Genomic DNA, 24,928 nt, shown 5'->3' with positions numbered 1-24,928 from the left:
GTGTACTGGACTGCTGACTGTTGAAAATATGAGATAAAATATTATTAATTATACATGCAATCGCACATTGCTATATTATTCTGACACGCATGTGTCTCACGAGGCACAACAGAAAGAAGTTCCTTTTTCCTTCTCTCTCTTTATTAGCTATTGGCAAAGAGCTCTCTCTTTATTAACTAATAGCAAAATTTTGAATTATATCATAAAGCACAATTTTAATTGGTTATTGCTTTCTGATGATAGTTTCATTCTTTTAGAACTGTGGTTTTGGCAAGTTTTTCATTCACTACTTTGGATACTGGACTGCTGACTATTTTCTCTTGTACAAGATTTATAGCTTTTGCATTGTAATTTTTTTACATTATGTTTTAATGATATAAAAAGTTTTACTTTTTTTTTTTTCCAGGATACAAAGTTCTTAACTTCCTTTATACAATTTGAATTCTTAATATTTTGCAACGGGAAGTTGGTTAATTTATTTATTAAAAATAATTAATATTTAAGGGATATTGCTTATTTCATTGTAATTTTTATTGAAATTTCTTCCCCCCCTTTTTTTGATAAATTTGTTCTGCACAGTTTTTAAATTTAATGTTTGGTATTCCCTTTAGCCATTTTTCTGGTACATTTAAAAGCCAGACGAAGGCTGGCCATGTAGCAGCTAGTAAGAAATAAAAAAGAAGTACACATAAAATGACAACTATTTTTTTACCAGAATAACCATTGAAAGTAAAATGTATGACTTTCATCCCCTCACTTTTCCAAAATGTAATAAACTGTTCATCTTCTAATCATACAGTTATTGTCTTCAAAACTTCATCTCCACAATAACACAGGAATGATCTACAGTGGTTGGTTATTTTTGCATATGAGAAAGTTAGAAAATTACCAAGAATACTTCATCTCAAATCTCTTTCGTATTTGATAACTTTAAGAAAAAAACTATTGTACATTTGGACGAGTATGGTATATCAGTTTATTTTTTGATGTATTCTCTCACAAAAGCTACATAACTAAAAAGACCAAATGTTGGATATGTTCTAAATAATTGCTACATATAAATATTAAGAACTTTATTCTGTTTTTTAATCATGAAATAGACAGATTAGAAGAAACTTGGATATTTTCACAGATTTTTCTAATGTGAATTGAAACTAAACACCACTTCTTTTTTTTTTTTTTTTTTTTTTTTTTTTTTTTTTTTTTTAAGATGCATAAGAACATGTGACTAACTATCCCAAATAAATGTATTTAGCAAATTAGCTCCAGATTCTAATAGAAAAAGGTAAAACAGATTGCATTCAAACATCTCAGTTATTTACAGAAGGAATTCACAATAAACAGCAGAACTTTTATGATAAAACCAAAATTAAATTTTAAAAATACGATGACAGTTTCAACACTTAAGCACATTCAGCTGCTCCAAAAATCTTAATATTTGAAATATATAAATGCATGACCAATAATTAAAATACATGACAATTTAATCAGGTGGGAGTAGATTATGAGACTGGACTAAATAAAGCTATAAACATGAATCTAGTAAGAGTTCAGCTGAAAGCATGTTTGACATTAAAAAATCCTAATATTTAAATCTTATAAATAAAGAATAATTAAAAAGAGTAATTTTTTAATAATTCTTTATTCATAGAGTCATAAAAATTTAATTTTTGAGAAGGAAAATTTGATACTTGAGAAATACGATTCTGTTTTTTTAGGGGGGCAGAATAAAATTTTAAACTAAATATGAACACTACAGTAAACATACAGCAATTTTACAAAATTTATAATGATGAAAATTTTACACAATAACTGCTTTAAATCCTTGAAATAAATCTAAATGTGCTTGCTTCGTTAATTACAGTACCTAAAAGGGTAAGAGCAATTCTGGTGGTAGAAGTTTTACACACTCATTTAAACATCATCCAACAGTTACTTTTCTTCACACCATTCGTTCTCTTTTCTTACTTGTTCTTCTTCACTGGGTGTGAAATCATTCTTAATGTTAAAAGTCTTCCGAATTTCTTCCGGTGTCTTTCCTTTGATCATGTTTGCAACTGTCTTGCACGTCACATCAAGAAGACCTTTGATATCCAAATAGTTTGCAGCAAGAATCAATTCAAACAAAGTGCCTTGGTCAACTTTTAAGAAATCTGCATCCCATGAGCTGATATCATCAGTTCTTTTTTCTTTGTTTTCATCATCTTCTGGGGGTGGTGGATCATCACGATGGTAAGTTGCCCACTGTATAACTTTTTTCAGGATGGCAGAATTGACATTTGGTAATGGCACAACTTCCTGTTCATCATCATCCATTCCCAAATCTTCCAGCATAGTTTTGATGGTCACAGATGCCTTAGCAATTTCAACGTCAACTTCAAAAATTTCACCATCAGAACTCTGAAGCTTAATATTAGGCATTATGTCAGTTAAATTTAGAGAAAAATTTGCATGAAACCTGCAATAGAAAATTCTGCATTTTAGGAAAATTTATACTATTCATATGACATACTTCATATGCATTAAAATGAAATTCCATTTATGCTTATGAATATAAAACATTAATACAAATAACAGCAATATAATAAGAATATAATTTCTTTTACTTAGGATAAGTGTAAAGAATAAAATTAACATCAGGACATTAAAGACTGACAGATCATAAAATATTAAAAAGTCAAACATGAAAAAATAATTATTTCAGCTCTAATTCTTTAGTTGGTTTTAAGTACTATAAAAAATTTCAAGATATAAATTGATTCTTAATGCAGTATTAAATTCCTTTTATATCCTAGCATGCTTAAGAATAAACAGATTTATATTTTAGCTATTATTAGTTTACAATTACAGTTTAAGAAACAAACAGATATTTCATGACTTTAATATCTTCACATTTTACTCTGCTTTTCATTTTACTTGCCCCACGTTTTTTTTAAATGATTCCCAATTTCAAATAAATCAGTATCTTTCCAATCAAAATGGGTATGAAACATTTATTAGGATTTTCAGTTTACATAAAATGAAATAAATAACATTTATATAACACATGTAAGAATCTAAATATTTAGTTAAAAAGCACTTTTGTAGAAATTATTTTTGCATGTTTGGCTTAATATCAAAATATGCTCTGGCACAAAGTGATGTTCAGTGCTCTAAGATCATGGGAACTCGAAGCAACTTCATTCACAAGACTTTTGGAGTGAAGAGGTTAAATAGCAATTACTGGCATTTAAGGACCTTTGATGACCATCAATGAAAAAATTTAATGATCTATCAGCAGCAAAGAGATCTGAATTAATAAAATTATTAAATACAATCTAATGTTAAGCATAAAACAAATTTAAGTACAAAAGAAACTATAAACAATTTCTCGAAACATTTACATTTTACGCTTACTATACACTTGTAGAAAAACTTATTGCCTGGTTATATATATCGTCTAGACGAACAGTGACTTAATCCTTTGGCTCTTGGACTTGAGCAGCTCTGATTGGGTGGAAGGAAAAACTATAAAATAGAGCCGATGTTAATTAAGTCTGATGAAAGGTGATTCGACTACTAGCTCACAGTTAATGCTGGGATTCACCTTCACTACAATGAAATATGCAAAATTTTTGCGTACATTCTTTAAAAAAAAAAAAAAAAAAAAAAAAAAAAAAAAGAAGAAGAAGAAAAGAATGAAAAGATGGAAAGAAGCACAAGGGATCCAATTTAAAAGATTAAACTAAAATTTTCATATGTGAAAGGTAAAATATGATATTGAGAAGGAATCGAACAGATTGTGAAAAGCAGTACGCTATTAGGATAATGGAAGAAGGACAGATGCTCACACAGGTCTACATGGACTTAAGATTAGCCAAAAACATCGTGTAAAAAATCTGAAAATGATACAAAACATGGAATAATCTGGAAACGGTGATGTATGCAGACAAGGTCAAAAACGTGCCACAACAGACTGGCTGTTTAAAACTGCTATTTGGAAACAACTAAAAGAAACACACAAATGACAGCCCTAATTTCAAGACAGTTTGCTGCAATTCCAGGAACTCCACTATTCAGATAAACCAAAAGTGACATGTTGCATAAAAGAAGTTCATATGCAGGAAATAATCTATGCTCCATTAACTCAGGCAGCGAAATGCACTTGGTTGTAACAGTGTAGAGATCATCATGATTGGAGTACCAAAGATTGCACTTAGCTGTGTTTACAAATGACTCATGCAAAAAATGCTGAAAATATGAGGTTTTTGCTACTTCTGTCAAGTTGCTTAAGGATATTGGCCTTCTTACAATAATACTTGTGCCCATCACACTGCACTAATGACAAATTATATTGAGAGCAAAGAAATCCAGTGAAGTGTCACACATGTTGCCTGGATTTATATCTAGTAGAACAGAGTGCTCTGCACATATATATATATTTTTAATGACCAGGCACTTTATTTAATAGCCATTAGCCTTGCATCACTATAAAGGGCAGAAGTGATGGCTATTTCATTATGGAAGCACTTAATAGGTAGCCACCGTTGCCTCCTAAGGGACGGACAGTTACAATCCTGCCTTTCCCCAAAATTCGAACCCGGGCCCTATCAATATGCAAGTCAGGATCACTAACCATTATACCAGCTGTATATACTTTAGATTTAAATCTGATAGAACATGTATGGGATGCATTAGGATGCTGTCCTGCACCCTGTCCGCATACCAGCAGGGTTTATATAGCCTGCCTTCGAGAACATTCTGGGACAAACCGGTAAGAATTTGTTCCAGAAGGTTCTTCAACCGTCCATGGTATATCGCCAATTTTGTCGCAAAATGCGCGATTTCTCACCAAATGTGGCAACCCTGCCTTCCCTTGCCATTTTATGGCAACCCTAAAACTGCTTTGCGGGAAATTTATCTTACCGCGCCTTTACATTTCGTAACACTGAAAGTGAGGAGCTGTGCTCGTGTGCCGTCAAGTGCATCGCAAGTTGTAGCATGGAGAGTCTCGAGAGTACGTGGAGTTCCGAGAACGACCGAGCAGAGTCGGGAGCTGTACTCCGGAAAGCAGAGTCGGCTGCTTTGCAGGAAGCTGTCTCCACTGTGATAGCCTGATAACCTGAAAGCTATGTTGCTGATCGTGTCAGCGTGTTTATAGTAGATCTTCAACGACTGTAAAACATATTTTGGAGCTGTCCTGACAATACTGGGAAATAAAATGTGTTTTGATACTTCATAAAGTGTCGTCGTTATTCACTCCAAATCTACACGAACCTCGCAAGAACGTGATGGAAGAAAATAACGTAACAACTAGTGTCAGAAAAATTAAAAGAAAAACGTAACAATAGTTCATTTTTTTTTTTTTTTTTTTTTTTTTTTTTTGTGGAAATAGGCATCTCTATTCTGAAGATATGCCAGGTATGACAAAATAGAGTTTGTAGAAGTTTTATATTTTTAATTTCAAAACCATTCCAGATACATGAGTTTTTACAATTGTTCCTTTAATTTATCCCAATAGTGGAATCCTATATACTTCAAGAAGATTTGGCATTCAAGTAACGTGACCTATTCTTTGTTAGTTATTTTTTTAGATGGTGTCTCTAAAATTGATAGCTGTTTTAATCCTTCCTTTTTCCCATCATTTTATCATATGCAAATTTAAAAAAAAAGCATTTTAGTGGCAGCATCTAGGAAATAAATAACTAAAAGCAAAAGATCGCTACTACATGATAACCAAAAGCTTTATGTCATCAATATTAAAAAGTTCTTTTATTTTTAAAAATGTTTGTTAAAAACCTCACTACCGAAATTATAACCAAATCAACTTTTGTAGTTAAAAATGATAGGCAATTACATGTATAATTCATTACATAGGTTTTTAAAAAGATATTAAAACAACTGTACATTAAAAGATGCAAAACAGTTATAATGCTATAAAATACTTTAAACTGAAAATTTTCTGGATATATATATATGGTGCTTTTTCTTTTTTCTTGCTTTTACTTTACTCCAATAAAAACAAATGTTCTTACCAGTTTCTGAACTCTTATAAAAGATCAATTTAAAGAAAAAATTTCATTTTAAGTAAAAAAATTTTGTATTCAATAATTTTTCTCTCGATAAATTTTTCTACATACTTAAATATTTTGCTTTTCTAAAAACTACATGTATCTAAAATGTTCATCAGAAATTTCATATCCGACTTCTTAGTAATTTCAGCATTGAGAATAACTTCAGAAAACTTTATGAAATGATATAATGCATTCAATTACATACAATACATCTTTTAACCTGTCAATTTTCAATCCCTTTATTTGTGGCCACTTTGTCATAGTCTATTTAGCATGATAGGCCTTTGTGCCATTTAAAAAATGGAGGTTGTAAAATACTATCATAGAAAATTCAGACAACTTGGTTTTTGACTGCTTTTTCCAAAGATTCTTCAATAAATAAATAAGAGAAACATATCCTAATCTTATTATAAAACAGTCTGGTCTGTATTACCTGTTATAATTTTTTTATTTTACCACAGGCCTTTTTCAGCACTTAAAATGCCTGCAAACTACATGACAGCAAAAATCACAGGATTTTCACAATTACATAAAATATTTTTGATAAAAGCAAAAAATTAATTTTAAAGAGAAAGCTAACACATAATGAAATATTTGTAAAAAATTAGAGGAAACACAATTATCATAGAAAATTAGATAAATGAAATTATGTTTTCCATAATTACAGTAGCGTTTCTGTTTTGGATAAAAAGTAATTCAGAAATTGTATTTTATGACCTTTATTACCATGCTTAAATTCCGGAATCAAGACATGCAAAAATCTTCAAAATGAAAGATAAAGACAAACTTAAACATGATATAATGTAAAAATATCTTATTATTTTTAATTTTAATATCTTAATATTTTTATCAAAATTTAAATAAACAATAGTTATTTAATGATGTCATAATGACATTAATACAGTTAAATTGTCATGAAATTCACAAATTACCAAATCAAAATTTTCATGGTTTGGCTTATTTTTGAGGGAGTTGTCGCTTTTTTTGTGATTTTTCCTTAATTTATGATAACCAGTGTATGTTATTATTAACAATAATACTGTTTGGGAAAACAATCAGACACTCTGAAACTTTCATTCTAGTGTTGCTGATTGCTCCTTGTTGCTTACAAAGACAATTTGCAATGACTTCGCTATCAGCTACCTTGACTGAACTCTACATTCACCTGAAACATTAACTTACATTAACGGTTTGACCCGGAATTTCTCGTTCTTTTATGTAGGTCTCTTAACAGTTCGTTACAGATTATTGTTAGTTTAAATGTACCCTCGAAAACGGATCTTCCCGTGTTTTTGTAATAGCGGAAAATGTGCCAAAAAGGTCTAGCCCGTATTTTTGTATGCCTTCCAACCCCCACTGCCTAAGGGGACAAGGGTCCGAACACCCCTGACGACTATGGGTCATGGCTGTCATTAGCGCGGGGAGACGTCTTTTTGATGTTTTGAGATAAAGGCCTTACACTGACTCTAAGGATACAAATTTATTACCAGTTACAAAGTGAATGTATATATAAAAGGAATTAAGAATTTCCATTTTAGAACAAGTATTGAATAAAATAAACAAGTTTTTATAAAATAAATTTTTATTTAGGACTCATAAAATTATTAATGAATTAAAATGAGAAAATAATGTATTATATAATTTATTGGGAACACGTGATTAAATAATTCTCTTTAAAAAAATTCTACAAATTTATATCACGAATAATAAAAAACGTGCAGCTCTCTTGATAAATTTATAATTCTTATACTTTTGACAATGCGATTCGATTATTTGATTTCGTTATTTAAGAATCTATTATTCTTGTTATAAAACTGTACAGGAATTTTTCAAAGGGGCTCTTATTCCCATTAATCTGTACGACAAATTATTTTTCTCCTTTTGGTTGTCTTTTACTTCCAAAATTCCTCTTACCTCCTAAAAGTATAAAGTTTTAAAAATTCGCACAAAATCAGAAATTATATTAATTTTATGCAAATTTTATTTCAAAAGCTATTTTACGCTCTGTAAAGTGATGCAAACTTAAACTCTGTGAGATTTTTAGTTTATTCTTTAAATTGAAATATGCACAAAAAAATTTTTCAACATTAAATTTTAAGACCTCTAAATCAAATTTTATAAAACTCGGTTTACCTTGCCATATTTCCATCCATAAACGGTGCGAGTACAAAATTTGAACTCGGTAGCTTATCGAGAAAAAGTCTAAATATCGATGACGAGCTTCTAATTATAGCGACAAAACACCGTGATTGACATGCATACAATTTTTTAAACAAACTTGCTGACTCTTAAATATTATACTTTAAAACATTTTGGAAAGTTCAGTAAATGCTGATATCAAATAACTCATTTTTATAACATTCTTGGTATTATAAAGCATGTATGTGACATTCATAGGCGATTCTCAACAGCTATGTTCATTTATCAAAGTGGCTGCTTTTGCGACAAACACAATTATATATTGTGATGCTCATTCTATATCCTCCACTATCTATGATACTCATTATCGGTAATTATGTTCTATATCTATACAGAAATATTGGTAAGACTGAGAGAGGTCAACAAAATTTTCGCAAATATTTAATTATTTGAGTTACATAATTACTTATACTAGCTTAGGAAATTTTGAGTCATTTTGCAAAATTAATTTCTTTAAAATTCCTTTTTCGTCCCCCCCTTACGCTTAATGACTTTATTCTGATGACTGGAAGGTTATGAAAACTAAAAGCTGAGTATATAATTACAGATCTCACTAATAAATGCTTTACAAATATGACTTCATATTTCAGCAGAAGTTTTTGAAAACGCATTTATATAGATTATTGTAGAAATCGACAAAGTTTTATGCCAATTTAAAATGTTTTTCTTCCCCTAATTATCAGTTGCTTATGGACGTATTAAAAAAGCTTTCCCGCTAAAAATTTTAACTGTTTTAAAATATTCGTAATCGCACTCGATTTGATGTTTACAGTTTTTTTCTCTGCGATTTCTCTAAAAAGAAATAATTATAATTGTATTTAATAAAGAAAATTTATATGATTTGGAATCTGCGCAAGAGGACTGAAATTATCATGGAGGGAATTTCTAAGGGAAACTAGATCTCATCCACACTGAACTTAGAAAAACCCTGGAAAACTTTCACAGAACAAGCGCGTTCGTCCGGATTTGAACCCATGTCGAATTACCAGTATCCAGCGGTTTTAGCGATTGGCCACTGGAACCCCCACAGCCCGCTTTAAAAATCTTGTTTAGAAAACTTTCATCTTGATTTAGAGTGATAGGTGTCATAGTTTGAAGGCTAGTATTATTTGAATACAGCAAAACACACGAGGACTATCTGCTTTTAAGTAGAAAGATGCCTTCATAAAGGACTTTCTAACGAATAGCTCATACTCATGTTATACATGGAAAAATACCAAACAGCCATCGCATTTGTTCGTCTGAGTTCGAATCCAAATCGAAGAACTAATATTTACATGTCTTATCGGCCACTGATATGGCTGTAGTATAACCAGACTTATTATTATGTATTATATGAGATATGTATTACCAGACTGTATGGCATCTAAATTAAGAAATTAAAAAAACTCTTCTGAGGTAATCTTCAACCCAAGTTAAGTTTTTTTAATGCTAATGAGTAATATAATTATCAGAGTTCACGTCATTTGTGTCATTTTCCGATTGTTAGGTAAAATTAGTGTGGTTTCAATCAACGACTATTTAAACCTGCTACAAGAAAGAAAAAAAAAAAACTTCTGTAATTTATAAACGAGGAAACATATTTAACTAGATTTTATATATGTGAAAAAAAATAATGAATTATGATCTCCTCTAGTGGAGATCTTAGTAATTATATTTCTAATTCCAAAATCAAAGTGAGAAATCTAGTCGCTGAAGCAACACAACACTATCAATTCTTCTAAGCTTCTATTTTCAGAGAAGGAATAGATCAGCTGCATGGAATTTTCATGGTTTTCTCTATATGTAAACCTAAATGCATGTAAGTTTTCCTTAGAAAGTTCGCCGGAAGTGAAATATTCCTATCTTAGAAGATAGATATCGCATGCTTTAGTAAAGTTAGCAAATCTAAATACAGGGTCGACAGTAATATGTTTGGGGCCCTATTCTAAAAATTCAAAGTAGCGAAAAACATCCTACATCGCCCCCTTTTACTTACTTTTATACTTTTATCTAAGAATTATATAATGCATCCATAAAAACTTCTCTAAATTAATGTTATTTGGATTTGCAAACCATTTTATCCTAAAATACATCTTACCAGATGGTCGCTTTTACTCACTGGGAGTCGATGCTTCTTGAAGATGCCGATTTATGAGTGAAAAATCATTTTATTGCTTTTATGGTTTCCCCTAATCGTTTACAGAAAGGCCAAACCTTCGGGAGAAAACAGCCTATCTATTGGTGTTAATTCGTCATTAAAGAGAGGCCCACCAGCGGCCGAGCAGTAAAGTCGCTGAACATTGATAGTTCAGTCCGAGGTTTGAACCCCGCGAACGGGGTTGCTGCATGGGCGTTTTCGTGGTTTTTCCCATATGTAACATGTATACGAGCCAGTTTCCCTTAGAAAGTCCTCCAGGAAGGCAGCCCTCCCCTTAGGCAGATAGCCCTTGAGGCTTTACCATAATCGCACCCACACGTCAGTAAGAGAGATACAGCGCTGAACGGAAGAAAATATATTTTTTTATTGTTTTCATTTGTAAAAATCTTGACTTTCCTTTTCCCTCAAAATTCAAGCAACACGAAATCTACTAGAAAAGATATACTCTCTAAGGTATAAAACTTTCGTGTAATGAAATTATAAAATGCGGTGTATATAATATATGTTGAATGATCTAAAATTCACTTAGCTTGAAAAGAAGTTTTTCTAATACTTGCACAAAGTAAGATAATAATAATTTATTTACTAAAGAAATATTGATTATATTACCTCCTAATATAATTTTACTAGAAGTATCAAAAACGAGGGAACGCATATGTAGGAAGTTTAATTCCGAAAATTGTGTTTTAATGTAACCTGAATGTAAATTATGTAAAAAACGTTTTACGGGATTGTTTCACCTATCAACATACTGTAATGGAAAAGTGATACCAGAAAAAGTAAGCAAGAAAGTGCTGTAATTATTCTTCTACCAACAATGTCTTCCAAATTCTAATTGGAAGAATATCCATTTGTAGCAAGATAGGGAGAATGGCATAATTCCTTATTTTTTCCCTCTTATCCCTTTCGTGCCTAACGGGACACATACGTCCCAAGCAAATTTGAAAAAATACTCTTGGGATAGAAACGCTTCTCTGTCTAATGGGAGACTTTCTCACCAGTCCTGCCAATATTTTTTAAGGTATTTTCATTCACAGAACATAAATGGCACTACCGTACATAATGCAATTCCCGCGTTTTTAAAATGTTGTAGCAGCTCATTCCATACTCTACGAATGTAAATAGTTTAGTTTTGGAAAATACCACCTATTTTCGATTAAATTTTGATTTATCCATAAATCTAAGGCCAGATAAGTTACTCACGAAGCGGATTACCTCTAATAAGCTGGTAAGTGGCAAAGTTTTACTTCCGTTTTTATTATCGGGACATACGTGTCCCTCTCGTCTTGTCACACACATTGTCCCAACAGTCCTATGTGATCATTTCTCTAGATATTATATTTTTCGGTTACTTTTGAAATAGTTGCTTATTATTTTTAATTTAGGCACATATTAATTCAATCTAAAATGACTCTATGCCGGGGACTTACTAATGAAGAAATCAAAAAAATTTTTAGAAGAGTCAGATGACGAAGATATTGATTTGGATGATGAAATAGACAATCCCGATTTTCAAGATCCAACACACAATTTGCAGTACTCATCCGATTCAGACAAGTGTGAAATGGATATCGATCATGATACCATTCCCCAAAATACAAAGAACAGTGATGCTTTGACTGATACTGATACGGCATCAGTTTCATCAGTTGAGATACCATCAGCTAATGCTTCAGGCTGCAAACCAACTTATGGTTTCATGCAGATTCAACTTTCCAACCTCGAATGACAATTTCAGCAGAGTCACCACCTAGTTTGTTATTCAAATTAAATCGTTCAGCTACTGAATTGGACGTGCTTCTCAAGATATTTCCAAAAAGTCTTATGATTTGGATCTCTCAATGCACAAACCAACGACACGAAAAGTTAGGACAAACAATTCACCCTACAGACCCCTCTGAAATTATGCTTGTCCTTGGATGCATGCCTGTCATGTCTTGCAATAGGGTGCCGAAATTCTCTCATTATTGGTCATCTAATCCTTCTTTGGGAAACGCAGCAATAAAAAAATGCTATTTCAAGAGACAGATGTAAAACGTTGCTGTCGAAACTATATTTTGCTGCACCAGAAAAGCCAGAAAATGCAAGTAAAACATATTATATTGAAGGTTGTTTCGTGCCTGAAACAAACCTTCAAACAGTGACGAAGTAAAAGCTCATATCAAGCTATTGATGAATCAATGGCGAAATACAAGGGACGTTTATCCCTCAAACAATATATGCCGATGAAACATGTGAAAAGAGGGATAAAAATTTGGCAGCGATGTGATTCTAAAACAGGATATGTATATGACATGAACATTTATTCCGGAAAAGAAACGGGTGAAGTTCAAGGTACACTCGGAACACGGGTAGTATCAAAGCTAACGGAGACAATCCGAGGTAAAGACGTGATGCTTGCGTTTGAAGTGTGCACCTGATGCAAACCCTGAAATTTCCTGCTGTTGGTACATGCATCAAGACACACAAAGATGTTCCTAATTTTACAACAAAACTAAGCAAAAGGGGTGAGGCTGAGTTTCTCGTAACTAAAAATAGAACATTGTGTGCGAGGTGGCTTGATTCAAAGGAAGTGATGATGCTAAGTAATTGCCTCGAAGTTAAATACACAAAAGTAAATCGCACCATGAAAGATGGAAGCAAAGAAGAATTTGAGTGTCCTGTGGCAATCGAATTCTACGACAAAATCATGGGAGGTGTAGACCTTGCAGATCAAATGGCAAATGTCTATGAATTAGATCGAAAATCTCGCAAGCGGTAGAAAAAAGTATTTTTTCGCCTTTTGATGAGTGCAGTGGTCAACTCATGGATTGCATACTGCGAACTCAAACATCGAAAAACCCCACTTCTTGATTTCATTGTACCTCTTGCAAAAGCCTTGATGGCGTCCGGAAAGCTCAACGCACAGTATCAAGGCCATAGAAGAATTGGACGCCCATCCAAAACATCACGAAGCTTACTCAATGTTGGTGACCATCTGCCAGTAACAACAAAAACATGACGGCGGTGCCGTAAATGTGCACAACGAAAGAAGGAATCGCACACTAAAATAATGTGCACGATGTGTAATGTCGCATTGTGCATTGATTGTTTCAAACCATACCATTCGTAATTAAATTTTTATGACTAGAAAATCATTGGTTTTCTTTACAAAATTACTCATTGAAGACTACTGGGACACATATGTCCCAGCGGTCAGGACTGATGGGACATATATGTCCCGGTCCAAAATCAGTGTTCAAAATTTTTCTAAAAATATAACATCTTAATTTTTAGCATTCTAGAGTGCCCTACTCATAGTTCATGTTATCAAAATTGTTCTGTTGTAAAAAAAAAAAAAAAAAAACTCGTCGCAAAAGGGTTATAGGGTGAAAGAGAAGAAGCACGAGACTATCAGCATAATTCATGTATTCACGAATTATCGTCTATCACGTTTCCATACATTCCATTTTTCTGAGGAGAAAATACAAAAAATCCTCTATGCTCTCACATGGATACGAACCGCAGACCTTTCGACTGCTAGTCCGATCTACTATTACTTACATCACAAGAGTCCTCAAAAAAGAATGAGATACTTTCTTATAATATATACAGATATACAAACTGATGATTCTAAAATTTTATTATCATAAGATTGGAAAAAATTCAGGATTTAATTCATTTTTATACATTTTAAAATAAATTCAATTTTTCAGAAAGTTAAGATAAAATATTTATTCGAATGCCAAATTTAAGCATTTCAATTATTTATATAATGAAGGATAAACTTTATATTTATAAAGAAGAATTGTTAATAATATCCCTCTGATTTTAGAAAGAAATTTATTCCAAGTGATATGTTTAACTTAAAAGTAACGGGAGCAGAACTATGCTAAAACAAAAGGAACACATATCATTATTATCTCCTTTAAATTAATGATATCTATACTGCTGACAAATTGTTACCTAACATGCCTACTACAATATTTACACGTAATTGATCCTTTTTAGACTAATACTGGCATAGCGTATTTCTATGGAATGATTTGCTATAATTCCTAATTTGAGTTTCACACTTTCATATTTAGGGAATTAATTACATAGTACTGAAGATTACTCAATGTACCAGAAAAGATATGCTATCTGATTTATGTTTAAAATGACTAAATTTAAATGTTATATGCTCACATGTACACATACTCCAGAAACCTGACACATTTTGAAATTTCTGATAAATCAAAATTACTGGAATATTTCATCAGAAAGCAGTTTTTTAAATTTTGGGAAATTTTGTGCGATTTCGACATAAATTAGCTTGATCAACAAAAATGCAAAGCTCATGAGGCCCATTAGAACACGAGTGATTAAGATCATTGAACCACAGTAATTAAACCTGGCTCCGAATACTGATGAACGAGCTAACTGTACGGATCTTTTCGTGATTTTTCCTCCATGTGTAACATTAATACAAGTAATTTACCCTTATAAAATACTGCCCCAAAACATTCTTTTCTTAAAATAGAGAGTACTCATATGTTTTGAGCTAAATGAAAGAAACGTAAACAAAATTCGGATGCATGAAATTCCCTGATGCATGAAACAAACGCGAACCAGTTTCCTAGAAATCCTACCTGAAGGCATTTTATCTTTCAGGTTGAGAGGCTTTGTCTGCTTTGCCTTTATTCATTGAAATCAAACAACAGTAAACAACGTCCCCTAATAACGACAAAAGCCTAACATCGAGAAGGAAAGAGGTGATAAACAGTTCTTAAGCGAAAGGCTCTTTGTAAGTATAGAAGGTCCTATCTGTGCAGCCGAATACTGGTAGTTCAACCGGTATTCGATCCCAGGCGAAAATGTTGAGCGCATGATTTGTTTTCGTGGTTTTCCACCTGTGGAATGCGAATACGAGTCAGCTTTCCTACGAAAATCCTTCACGAAAGCATTCCTCACCTTATGCAAATAACCCACATCTACTCTGTCATATACTAATAATATAACCTTTTCTACTAGACAGAAGAATCTCTTTTTTTAATGTATGACTCCTAATGGTGTCAAAAACTGCAGTTTTCTTTTTGCCCCCCCCTCTTCAATGCAAAAGATACACATCGATCAATCGATGTTACTTTACATAAAATCTACATGAATTTGTATTTTTTTCCACTATTTATTTACGAGAGCTATGGGCCTTCGTGGAGCCCTTTCAGTGGGAAACTGGGTTACACATGCAGAAAACCACGAAAAACAAACAGGCAGGAATCTTGTCTCTGAGAAACAGAACTGAATATTTTCCTTTAATCTGAAATCTAAAACAAATAAGATAGAAAACACTTTTCGGGAGAGCTGTAATTAGTATACGAAATTTATTTAAAATAAGCTATAAGCTTTAAGTACAGTTTTTGTACAAGCAAATAGTAGTTTGCCTATGCTAACAGCCCCAGTGGATTGGCTGCCTCACTGTCGGTGGGAGAAAAGAAAGTAGTTTAACTTTCTTAACTAACATGCTGACCAGCAGCTCACCCTGCATCATTCTCTATTAATTCATTAAATGAAGACTGGATCATCAGATAAATTTTGCTTCTTCCAGTGCCAGTTACAAATCGTACAGCTGTTCAGAAACATTTGAATTATATCATTAATGTTGCATATTACTAAAATGTACTTGTTCTTTAAAGTCCTTGATCTGTTCTAAAAATAGTACCGCAGAAGTTTCAGAAATGAAGTACAATTTAAAGCTACTTAACATTTCTATGCATATAAAAAAGTAAAACTGTTTAAAATGCATATCGTTTAACACTTCCTGTTTTATTTGGAATAATATTTCAAAAATAAAACTTGTGTTGGTTACGACCCAAGCAATACTTAACGGGATAAAGAGCCGTAGTTTGATCATGCATTCAGTTTTCGTCGTTTTAATAAAATCCATTATGATACTTATGCTGGTAATTATAAACTGCATTTACGTATACAGAAGTATGATTAATACACTAATATCACAGAATATACGCTTTTTATATTCTGACAAGTTTTGTCAAGATACGAATTTTTAGTTCATATACAAGTCGTAAATTACCTAGCCAGATTCCATTTTTATATAAATAGATGCATAAAGGACAAAATGGGACAGTTAATTATATTTTTTATTCTTTTACAAAATTTAATTCTTTTAGATATAATTTTTAATGGTAAACGATATTCTGCTAAGTTATAATATAAAAATTATTACTAATAATAATTTATATCCTAATTTAATAATATTTATATATCCTAATTTATATCACTCAAAACAGAATTGGAAAACTCATTCAAATCATATTTAATCAAAATTTTTTATGCAGTTTTGGGAAAAAGGAATTTGGGGGTTTGTTTGATTTTTAACAGTGAATTCAATCATTAAAACATTTTTACCATGTTTCCTCATTCATATAAAATTAGCAAAATAATTTACTAAATAATTCTTAGATGTAATAGTATTCTTGTTTATCTTTTGTTATATGACTAAAAATAAATAAAAAAGTGGCTGGTATTCAATATTTATTTTTATTTAATTATGTAATTACAAATACTTGGCTATTGGTGCTTAAGACTTAGTCTTTCCATATTATCACTTTTCTATTAGGCCTTGAAACTATGCTAAGGACCTAATAGAATTTGGAAAATCCTATGATTGCAAAAAACTGCAGGAGATGCTAATAATGACAAATTTTAAATGAAAATAGAAATTTATTTAAATAGACTACAATAGAATAGAAATTTATTTAAATCGAATATAATTATTCTTATATTCTATGTCATTTCAGTATTATAATTTCAGTTATTAGCTTAAATACTGCAATTTAGTCATATAATTTGTAAATGGAAGTCCCACAATTTTAAATTTATGCATAAACGAGCAAATACATTTTGAAAGTTAAAATATATATATATTTTACAATTCATTTAACTAAAACCGTAAGAATCAAAAGGGATTTTTGTGTGTGTCTGCTTTATGCATTTAATGTATAAAACATGGAAAAGTGAGAAAATCCATCCAACACAGAGAACTAATTCTTTCTAGTCTGTGGTAAGATTGTATCAAATTCATTTAAACTTCCGTTTAAATTCGAAATGTGATCTCTAATCAATGAAGGAATACATTTTTGGTTTTAAATTCCACATTAGTAACAACTGTACAATAGCTAAACAAAATATTTGTAGAAAACCGCCAAAATTCTAGAAATTGCTATAAAATCCCGAAAAACATTAGGAAGATTATTGCTTGAAAATTCCACGCTGAAAAGATCAAGCGTTTACGAACATGAGCTCAACTGTTAACGAACAACTTGTGGTAAAAATTTAACGCTAAAATATAAATATGCCAAATTTTCCAAAAATTCCTGATAAATATTGTACTCTCATCGTAAATATATATGGACTTATAATGTGATGAAAACTGAGTCGGTAAAAGAATGGATTAAAATTTAATTTCCCAAAATAAATTGGCCTACTAAAACTAAGTAAAATAGATAAGTAAATAGTAAAAAAATTGTGTAACAAAATAAATAATAATGACCTTTCTTAAAATACTGCCCAATAAAACACGTCGAATAATTGAAAATTTACAAGCTTGGAAGCTAAAATCCTAAAAATATTTTGGAAAATTTGGACTTCACATATTAAAAGACAAACTACAAACTACAAGTACAAAGAAAGAGGAGAGACGAAACTAAAGCCAAGAAGTACTTCTTGCGGGGAGGCAATTTTATGGCTTATCCATCACACTAAGGGGAAGCAAACATACTGTGCTAGGCTGGGCCATCTTAGAGAGATTTCAGAAAACGAAAGCTTTTTTTTTTTTTTTTTTTGAGGGGTTTGTTATCTGGCAGGACGGCCATTTTCAAAGCATTTCGTTCCAAGGGGCAGGCTCGTTAATGGGTTAAAAATTAGTCAGAGAAAATAGATAAAAGTGCCAACTGAGCTAAATTACGGATCCTTTGCAAATTTTGCTGAAATTAAAGACTTTTAAGCACCATACAAATGCTATATTAAATGTACTCATTATTTTATACAATTTCTGAAACAAACATTTTTGTTTTTAAATTTAAAATATTATGTTTCATGTACACTTCTTATTTCCTGTTTTTATATAAAAAAAAAACAATATTATTTGATTATCCACACCCCAATTTCAACATATTGTAGAAATATAGTGTTTTCAATATATATTTTAGTATGCTTGCAACAAATAGCAACAACATACATCACATAAAAGTGGGGGAAAGTGCAGAATCACCCACTGCTTGGTGCTTTTTTAAGAATTGCACATACTCAGTATCCATGTACACATCGACCTATTTTCACTTAAAAAAAAAAAAAAATCCCAGAATTGCACAAAAATGGCACTGCACACTCCTTTGACTTTATTCATGTACACATCGCCCTATTTTCACTTAAAAAGGTCAAAGAAAATTGACAAAAATCTGATTGTTCTTACTCTTGTAAAAAGCGCCAAACAAATAAGTGGGTGATTCTGCGCTTTATTCTAAAAGTGAATTTACACATTTTGATGAACAGTACACATGAGCTCAGAATTAAGACACCATAATTTCAACTGGTGAAAAGCTCAATTAATAAAGACTACATATATAGTTACTTTCACAAATTCTTATGGCACTCTCGGCTGAGAGAAGAAGCCTACACTCATGCTGTAACCTGCAAGGTCTTCGAGTGGATATCCCTGAAACTGAACACACAATGAAAATACCTACTCAGAAATTGGCCTTATGCCAACATCTTTTTTCATAAATGGTCTCATGTCTGAATGACAGCATTTTTTAACATATTAGCCCAAAAAGGATGTTAGTCCCTAATGGGAAAAGCATTTTCTGTTGAATTGCTATCAATGGCTTATCACTTTTCAAATCATTCCACAAAATATTATCATCTCCTATTAAATTTAAAGAAATTAAAAAATGAAGAATTTGCATGAATATATGCATGTCGTCTTTCTGGATAGTAGAGTGGTTGCAAAGGCTGACATATCTACCGAAATTCAGGATGTGGGTTCGAATTTTGCATAAATCTAAGTTGTTTGTGTTTGCCCCAATAGCATGCGATGACATTTGGTGACCTAAAAGCTGCATTTCTCTAAAAATGCTAAACAAATAACAAAAATTAACAGTTTATTTATTTTGATTCTAAACTAGATATGTTGGCATGAAGAAAAGATAAAATAACTTGTTTCTATCATATTTCACAAACTAACTAAAAGTTGCGATTTTTTTCTTCAAAGCATTGTGAAAAAGTATTGAACCTACCCAAGCATCGATCCCCAGGAAGCCCGAATTTTGAATTTCAAACTTATTTTATTATCTATTTCACATTTTGTAAAAACTTTTAACAAATTCTATATTAACCTTCTAAAACCGGGTCGAAATTCTCATAATACAGCCTTCAGACCTTCTGAAACAGTTTTGCCCCCTCTTTGACATTTTCCTAATGAGAAAAGTTGTTAGTCCCCCTACATGGATGAAGTAAAATTTACATGTTTGTTGGACGCTTACGTCCCATAGTAGAGGGGTTGCTAGATTTGCAATTTTTTCGATGATTATTTTGCTTTCATTTAAATGAAGTTCTAAATGAATAGTGCATAAATAAATATGCAGTACTGGATGCATATCTAGTGCACAATTTATTTAGAACAAAATGTATGCAATGTTTATATTTCACTCACTATTTCTGATCAATCTCGTAATTTGTGAATTTTTTAACTTTGTTTTCACTCTTCATTTATATTCGCGTATTTTCATATTAGAAATTAGAAAATGAGAACAAAATTTAACAAAATATAGTAAATACGGACTAGATTTGTAAGTCTGCAGGCTGGAATGCGATTTTTAATAACATATTTTCATTAATAAAATAATGGCAATAACTAATTTAATGAAATAATAATAATATTTATTACCATTAGATGATAAGAATGAGATTCAATACAATTAGATTTTGAGATGAACTTACAGCAATAATAAAGCTTTACATAAAAATAACAGAGATTTAAATCTGCTTTTTTCAATAATTTTGTTATTATAATATAAAAATCAAAATCCAAGATACATTGGTTGTGTTTCATCATTTAACTTTAACAAATATTACATTGGACTATCAGGCAAAGGAGGTATATCTTTAACGAGAATTTGTCTTTGTAAAATTGGCTTTTGCTTATGTTAGCAGAGAAAAAAAATCCATGACCTATACATGCAATCATCAAAAAAATTTTGAGAACAGTTTTAAATGTTCATGAAGAATTAATTATATGTCAATTTCTTTTTATAGGTAGAAATTTCGTCTAAAACCATCGTTATATCCAAAGGTTGAAGTCTATTTCATTTTCAACGAATATTCTAATTGCACATAATATATTTTCTAATTTATTTTAGAAAGAGTAATCTTTCCCGTTTTCAAAAGAATAAGGACATACTGGGTGTTGACACAATGTAGTAAATCTGTTTTTCATATTTTTTCCAGTAATGAAAACGATTACCCTGGAATATTTTCAAAGCAAAATTAAGAAAACCGTTTACGCCAAATTTTGCATAAAGTATCTTCTCGTGTATTTTTTTTATTTAAAGTGTGAAATTTTCTCTTTGAAAATATAAAAAATCATGAATGGTGCAAAATTAATTCATGAGAAATAACTTTGAAATGCAATAATTCCATCGTAATATGAAATAGTGGAGAAAAGTGCAATACAGTTTATTTATTCACAAATAATTTCCTCATATGCGTAATTTATGTACTGTCGATTGAGAAATATAGGTTAGTAAATTAAACCGGTTATTTCAATACTTTTCCTTTATCAATATTTTTACGGGCTCTTCAGTAGAGCGGTAAAAGTGGCTGAACACTTGTAGCTTGCTTGGGTTTGAATCTCGGCTAAATAGTTGGATTCGTGGTTTTTGTGTAAAGTAAATGCAAGCCAGCTTCTCTTAAAAAGTCCTCCGCGAAGGCATTACTCCCCTTATACAGGTAATTGTTGTGTGCTTTGATGTAATTCAGTAAGCGAACAAAATTAATCCAATCAAACCCGAAGAATGGGTTGATTACATGTGGAGTTTTCCACCAGGAACGTAAATGAGAGCAATTTTCTCTTAAAGAGGTTTACACGAAAGCATCCATCTCCTTAAGCAGATAGCGTTCGCATGCTTTTCCGTAATCCAATCCTAATTTTCATACATTTAATAGTAAGTTGACATACACCTTATAGCAGACAAAATAACAACCTTTTTTAAAGATATTTTTTTATTAACTTGTCTGAATTCCCTTTATCTCTTGAGGAGTATAAGAATTTCAGCAAATAAAACTGGCCGAAATTTTATACAATGTAACTGATGTTTTGATTCAATTTAGAAGTAACGTGAGCTTTACTGATATTTAAATACTTTTTGGCAGATCTCATCCTGAAAGAGGGTCAAAATATAAATTGATTTTATTTAATTTACAATCAATGAAAATCATTGAAAGCAATCACTGAATGAATGAAAATCACAAAAACTATTATGCATACAATTGTCCTTTATTTATCTCCTGATAAATCAGACAAAATTGCCTACATAATAGAAGCACTTTGAAAGAGTTAACAGTTCTTAAGGGTTTTATGCACTCCACAAAAAAATGTCAAAATAAAATCTTATTATTCATAAGTATGAAAAGGAAGTAAACGATAAAAGCGGTTTTACCTATTTTCTAGAAGGGCATTAAATCTAAAATATTAATCTATTCTTATTTGCTATGATTAAAAAACATTAAATATGGTAAGCGTGCAAAATCGCTGACGTTTTAATCATAGCAAAAGTCAGTACTAAAAAAATTAGCATTAAAATTATGAGGCAGATTAAGAGAGATAGATGGCCTCTATTTGATTTTCAAGTATATTGGCGCGAGACGAAACCTGCGGTTTTTGCCCAAATGTAGCCAAACTGATAAGAAGAGGGAAATAATGCGCTACTCTGAGCAGCGACAATGGACCACCCAGAGATCTACAGATAGGCAATTCTCTAAAATAGGGAGGGCATGGATGGTACGACAGTTGTACCAATGCCGGCGTCTGGGAAAGTCATTCTCCTGGTACAACTGCTGTACCAGCCGGCTTCAGAAAGTTAATATACTCAACAATTTCATAGCAAGCTGAGACAACACAGTAAAGGGGGGGATTTATCTCCAACTGTCTGTCGGAAATTCTAACGATATGCCGTTTTTAAATATTTTGCAATTTTGTTGTTGAATCTAATTTTATGAGGCATAAGTGCCAAGAATGTGATATTTAATATATAAAGTAAACAAATAAAACATTAACAATAAAAGGACAAAAAACAGTTTTGTAAAGCCATCTCAGTAAGAAAACTGAACATTGATATCATGAACTGAGGAAAGACTGGGGAAAAAAAACATAAAAATGTATGCTTATACTTAATGCTGTGTACAGAATTCTAAACCTTAATATCCGAAACCTTTCAGATTTTTAACTTTTTGCAAAGAAAAATGTCTACTGGCATAAATCAATGGCATATAGTCTCAAATTAAGGATTTATGCTTGCTATAAAAAGAAGATCTGAGAAAAGTACCTATCAGCAATAAATATCAGTCAAAAAGATTTTCTTCCCTCTCCCCATTAAATCCTTCTCTTTATATTTATGACAATAATCCTTCTCTTTATTGTTTCTGAAAAACATATTTTGCCTGTCTCTTTCACAAATTCATAAATTTGGGGTAAATTGGTGACTTTTTTATGGGAGTGCAGATTTTTTTAATGTAATGTAAAAGATAAATAAAGGAATTTGTTTCCTACTATAGCTACAGCTTGATACGCATCATAATTGCTCTTACTCTCAGCAGAATTTTCATTATTTATACAAGTCTGCCATTAATAATATGGATAGTAATTTTTAATTTCTTAAAGCAAACTATCTCACTTAGACGTGAATAAGAAGATTCTAAAATTTATACAATAACTGCTTCAAAAGGATGGCGGAAACAAATCAATTAATGAAGTATGTTTCAATCACATTTAAGTTTTACAAGCCCTGTTTTTATCAACGACTTGTCTCATATTTTGTAAACTACATGTTTAAAATTTGATAATTAAGCTTTAGCATTAAACATATTACATGCTAAGTAATTTAAGATATTTGCAATTAGTGCACTAATAAGAAAGGTTCATACATGAAGCACACACTGCTATTCATTACAAACTAAAAGAAATAGTTGTTTATCAAAATACTTTCCACTGAATTTCCAAATTTCTTACATGTTGAATGGAAACTTTAATCCAATCTGAAATTTACAAGAATACAAATTCATCTGGGTAAAATACATAAATTAAAATGTAGAATGTCCCAAATATCGAATATTAGATTAAATGCTATCAAGTTAAATAAGAATTTCTCACATCAGTTTTCAATAAAAAAAATTAATACTTGAAACATCATTACAATTCTGTCTAAAACAAATTCTAAATTTCATTAAATTATTAAAATCAAAGCTCAATTCTCTGTCATTTAAGAATACTATTATAAAATATCTCAAAAGTAATAATGTATTATATGTAAACTAAGTCTCCTAACATATTCAAATGATTTAAAACGATTTATCCTCACACACTAATCTGCAAATTATTTTCTTAAAGAAAAACATCTGCAATTCAAATTTCGGATTAAAGAACTACGAAATACTTAATGCAAATATTCAGCAAGAAAATTCTTATTTGATTAACAAGAAAATTTTATGTCGCCATTTAACGCATATAATTAACAGTAACAAAAGCTGACAATATAAAAATTTTCAGTTGGAGATAATTATTAGCAAGAGAAATCTTTGATGCTTTCCAAACGAATAAACAATGAAAAGACAATTCGCTCATACTTATCCATAACACAACTCTATTACTCTTCAATAATAATGAATGAAAAATTGCCTTTTATCTTTCTTCACCTTCTTTAGTACATTTTAGAGCAAAATTACCTTTTAATGTAAGTAGATACGATGCACAAAGAATGTACAACAAAAAATGTCGTACTGCTAAATCCACACTTTTTTCTTCAGTAAACGCAAAAACGCACGATGGCTTTGTCACTGTGACGGGGCTAGCATCTCGTTACAAGCGTACTGAGTAATAACGATCTGGTAAAAATTGAAACAAATTTAAAATAGCATACGCTGTAAAATCCCTACTTATATTTATATTACAAAGCACAATTTACTATTTATAAAACAAAGCCTATTTTGTGACAGCTATGTAATAAAGCTAATGCTATATTACTTTTCTCTTTTTAACGACTGAAGTATACCTTGCGGCTTCAATTGAGCAGGGTCTATATTACGGCTACGATTAGAGCAGTCATCGGAGTGCAAGGGAACCTACCTGCATCGAAGAATAAAATACTTGCCAGCATAAATAGAAGTAATGCAGATGTTACTGAGTAATGAATAAGATGGTCCTAAAATTTATAAAAAGCGCGCCGCAGAAAAAGTCTTTCCCTCCAAGAGACAATGCCATCGAGCTGGTGAGTGACACAAAACA

At 31.3% G+C, this 24,928-nt stretch overlaps 1 protein-coding gene across 2 annotated transcripts; it reads right to left on the bottom strand.

The window, feature by feature from the left end:
• Positions 1–1,058: 1,058 nt before the first annotated feature.
• Positions 1,059–24,519, bottom strand: SkpA (S-phase kinase associated protein 1 SKP1-related A). Of its 2 annotated transcripts, none has more exons than XM_085813428.1 (2): positions 24,370–24,519; positions 1,059–2,458 (listed from the first exon to the last, which is right to left on the bottom strand). In XM_085813428.1, exon 2 carries the CDS (start codon positions 2,419–2,421, stop codon positions 1,933–1,935), a length of 489 nt encoding a protein of 162 aa, XP_085669554.1. In that variant the 5' UTR covers positions 2,422–2,458; positions 24,370–24,519; the 3' UTR covers positions 1,059–1,932. The 2 variants fall into 2 exon arrangements, with proteins under 2 accessions (XP_085669554.1, XP_085669555.1); XM_085813429.1 differs by having other exon boundaries at positions 24,323–24,435.
• Positions 24,520–24,928: the final 409 nt, after the last annotated feature.

The sequence above is a fragment of the Stegodyphus dumicola genome, chromosome 3, assembly GCF_044657685.1.
Source record: "Stegodyphus dumicola isolate Sdum_Otavi_A_Nest chromosome 3, ASM4465768v1".
Lineage (NCBI taxonomy): Eukaryota > Metazoa > Arthropoda > Arachnida > Araneae > Eresidae > Stegodyphus > Stegodyphus dumicola.
The sequence above is the reverse complement of the archived record's forward strand: the minus strand, read 5'-3'. Positions and strand labels throughout refer to the sequence as shown.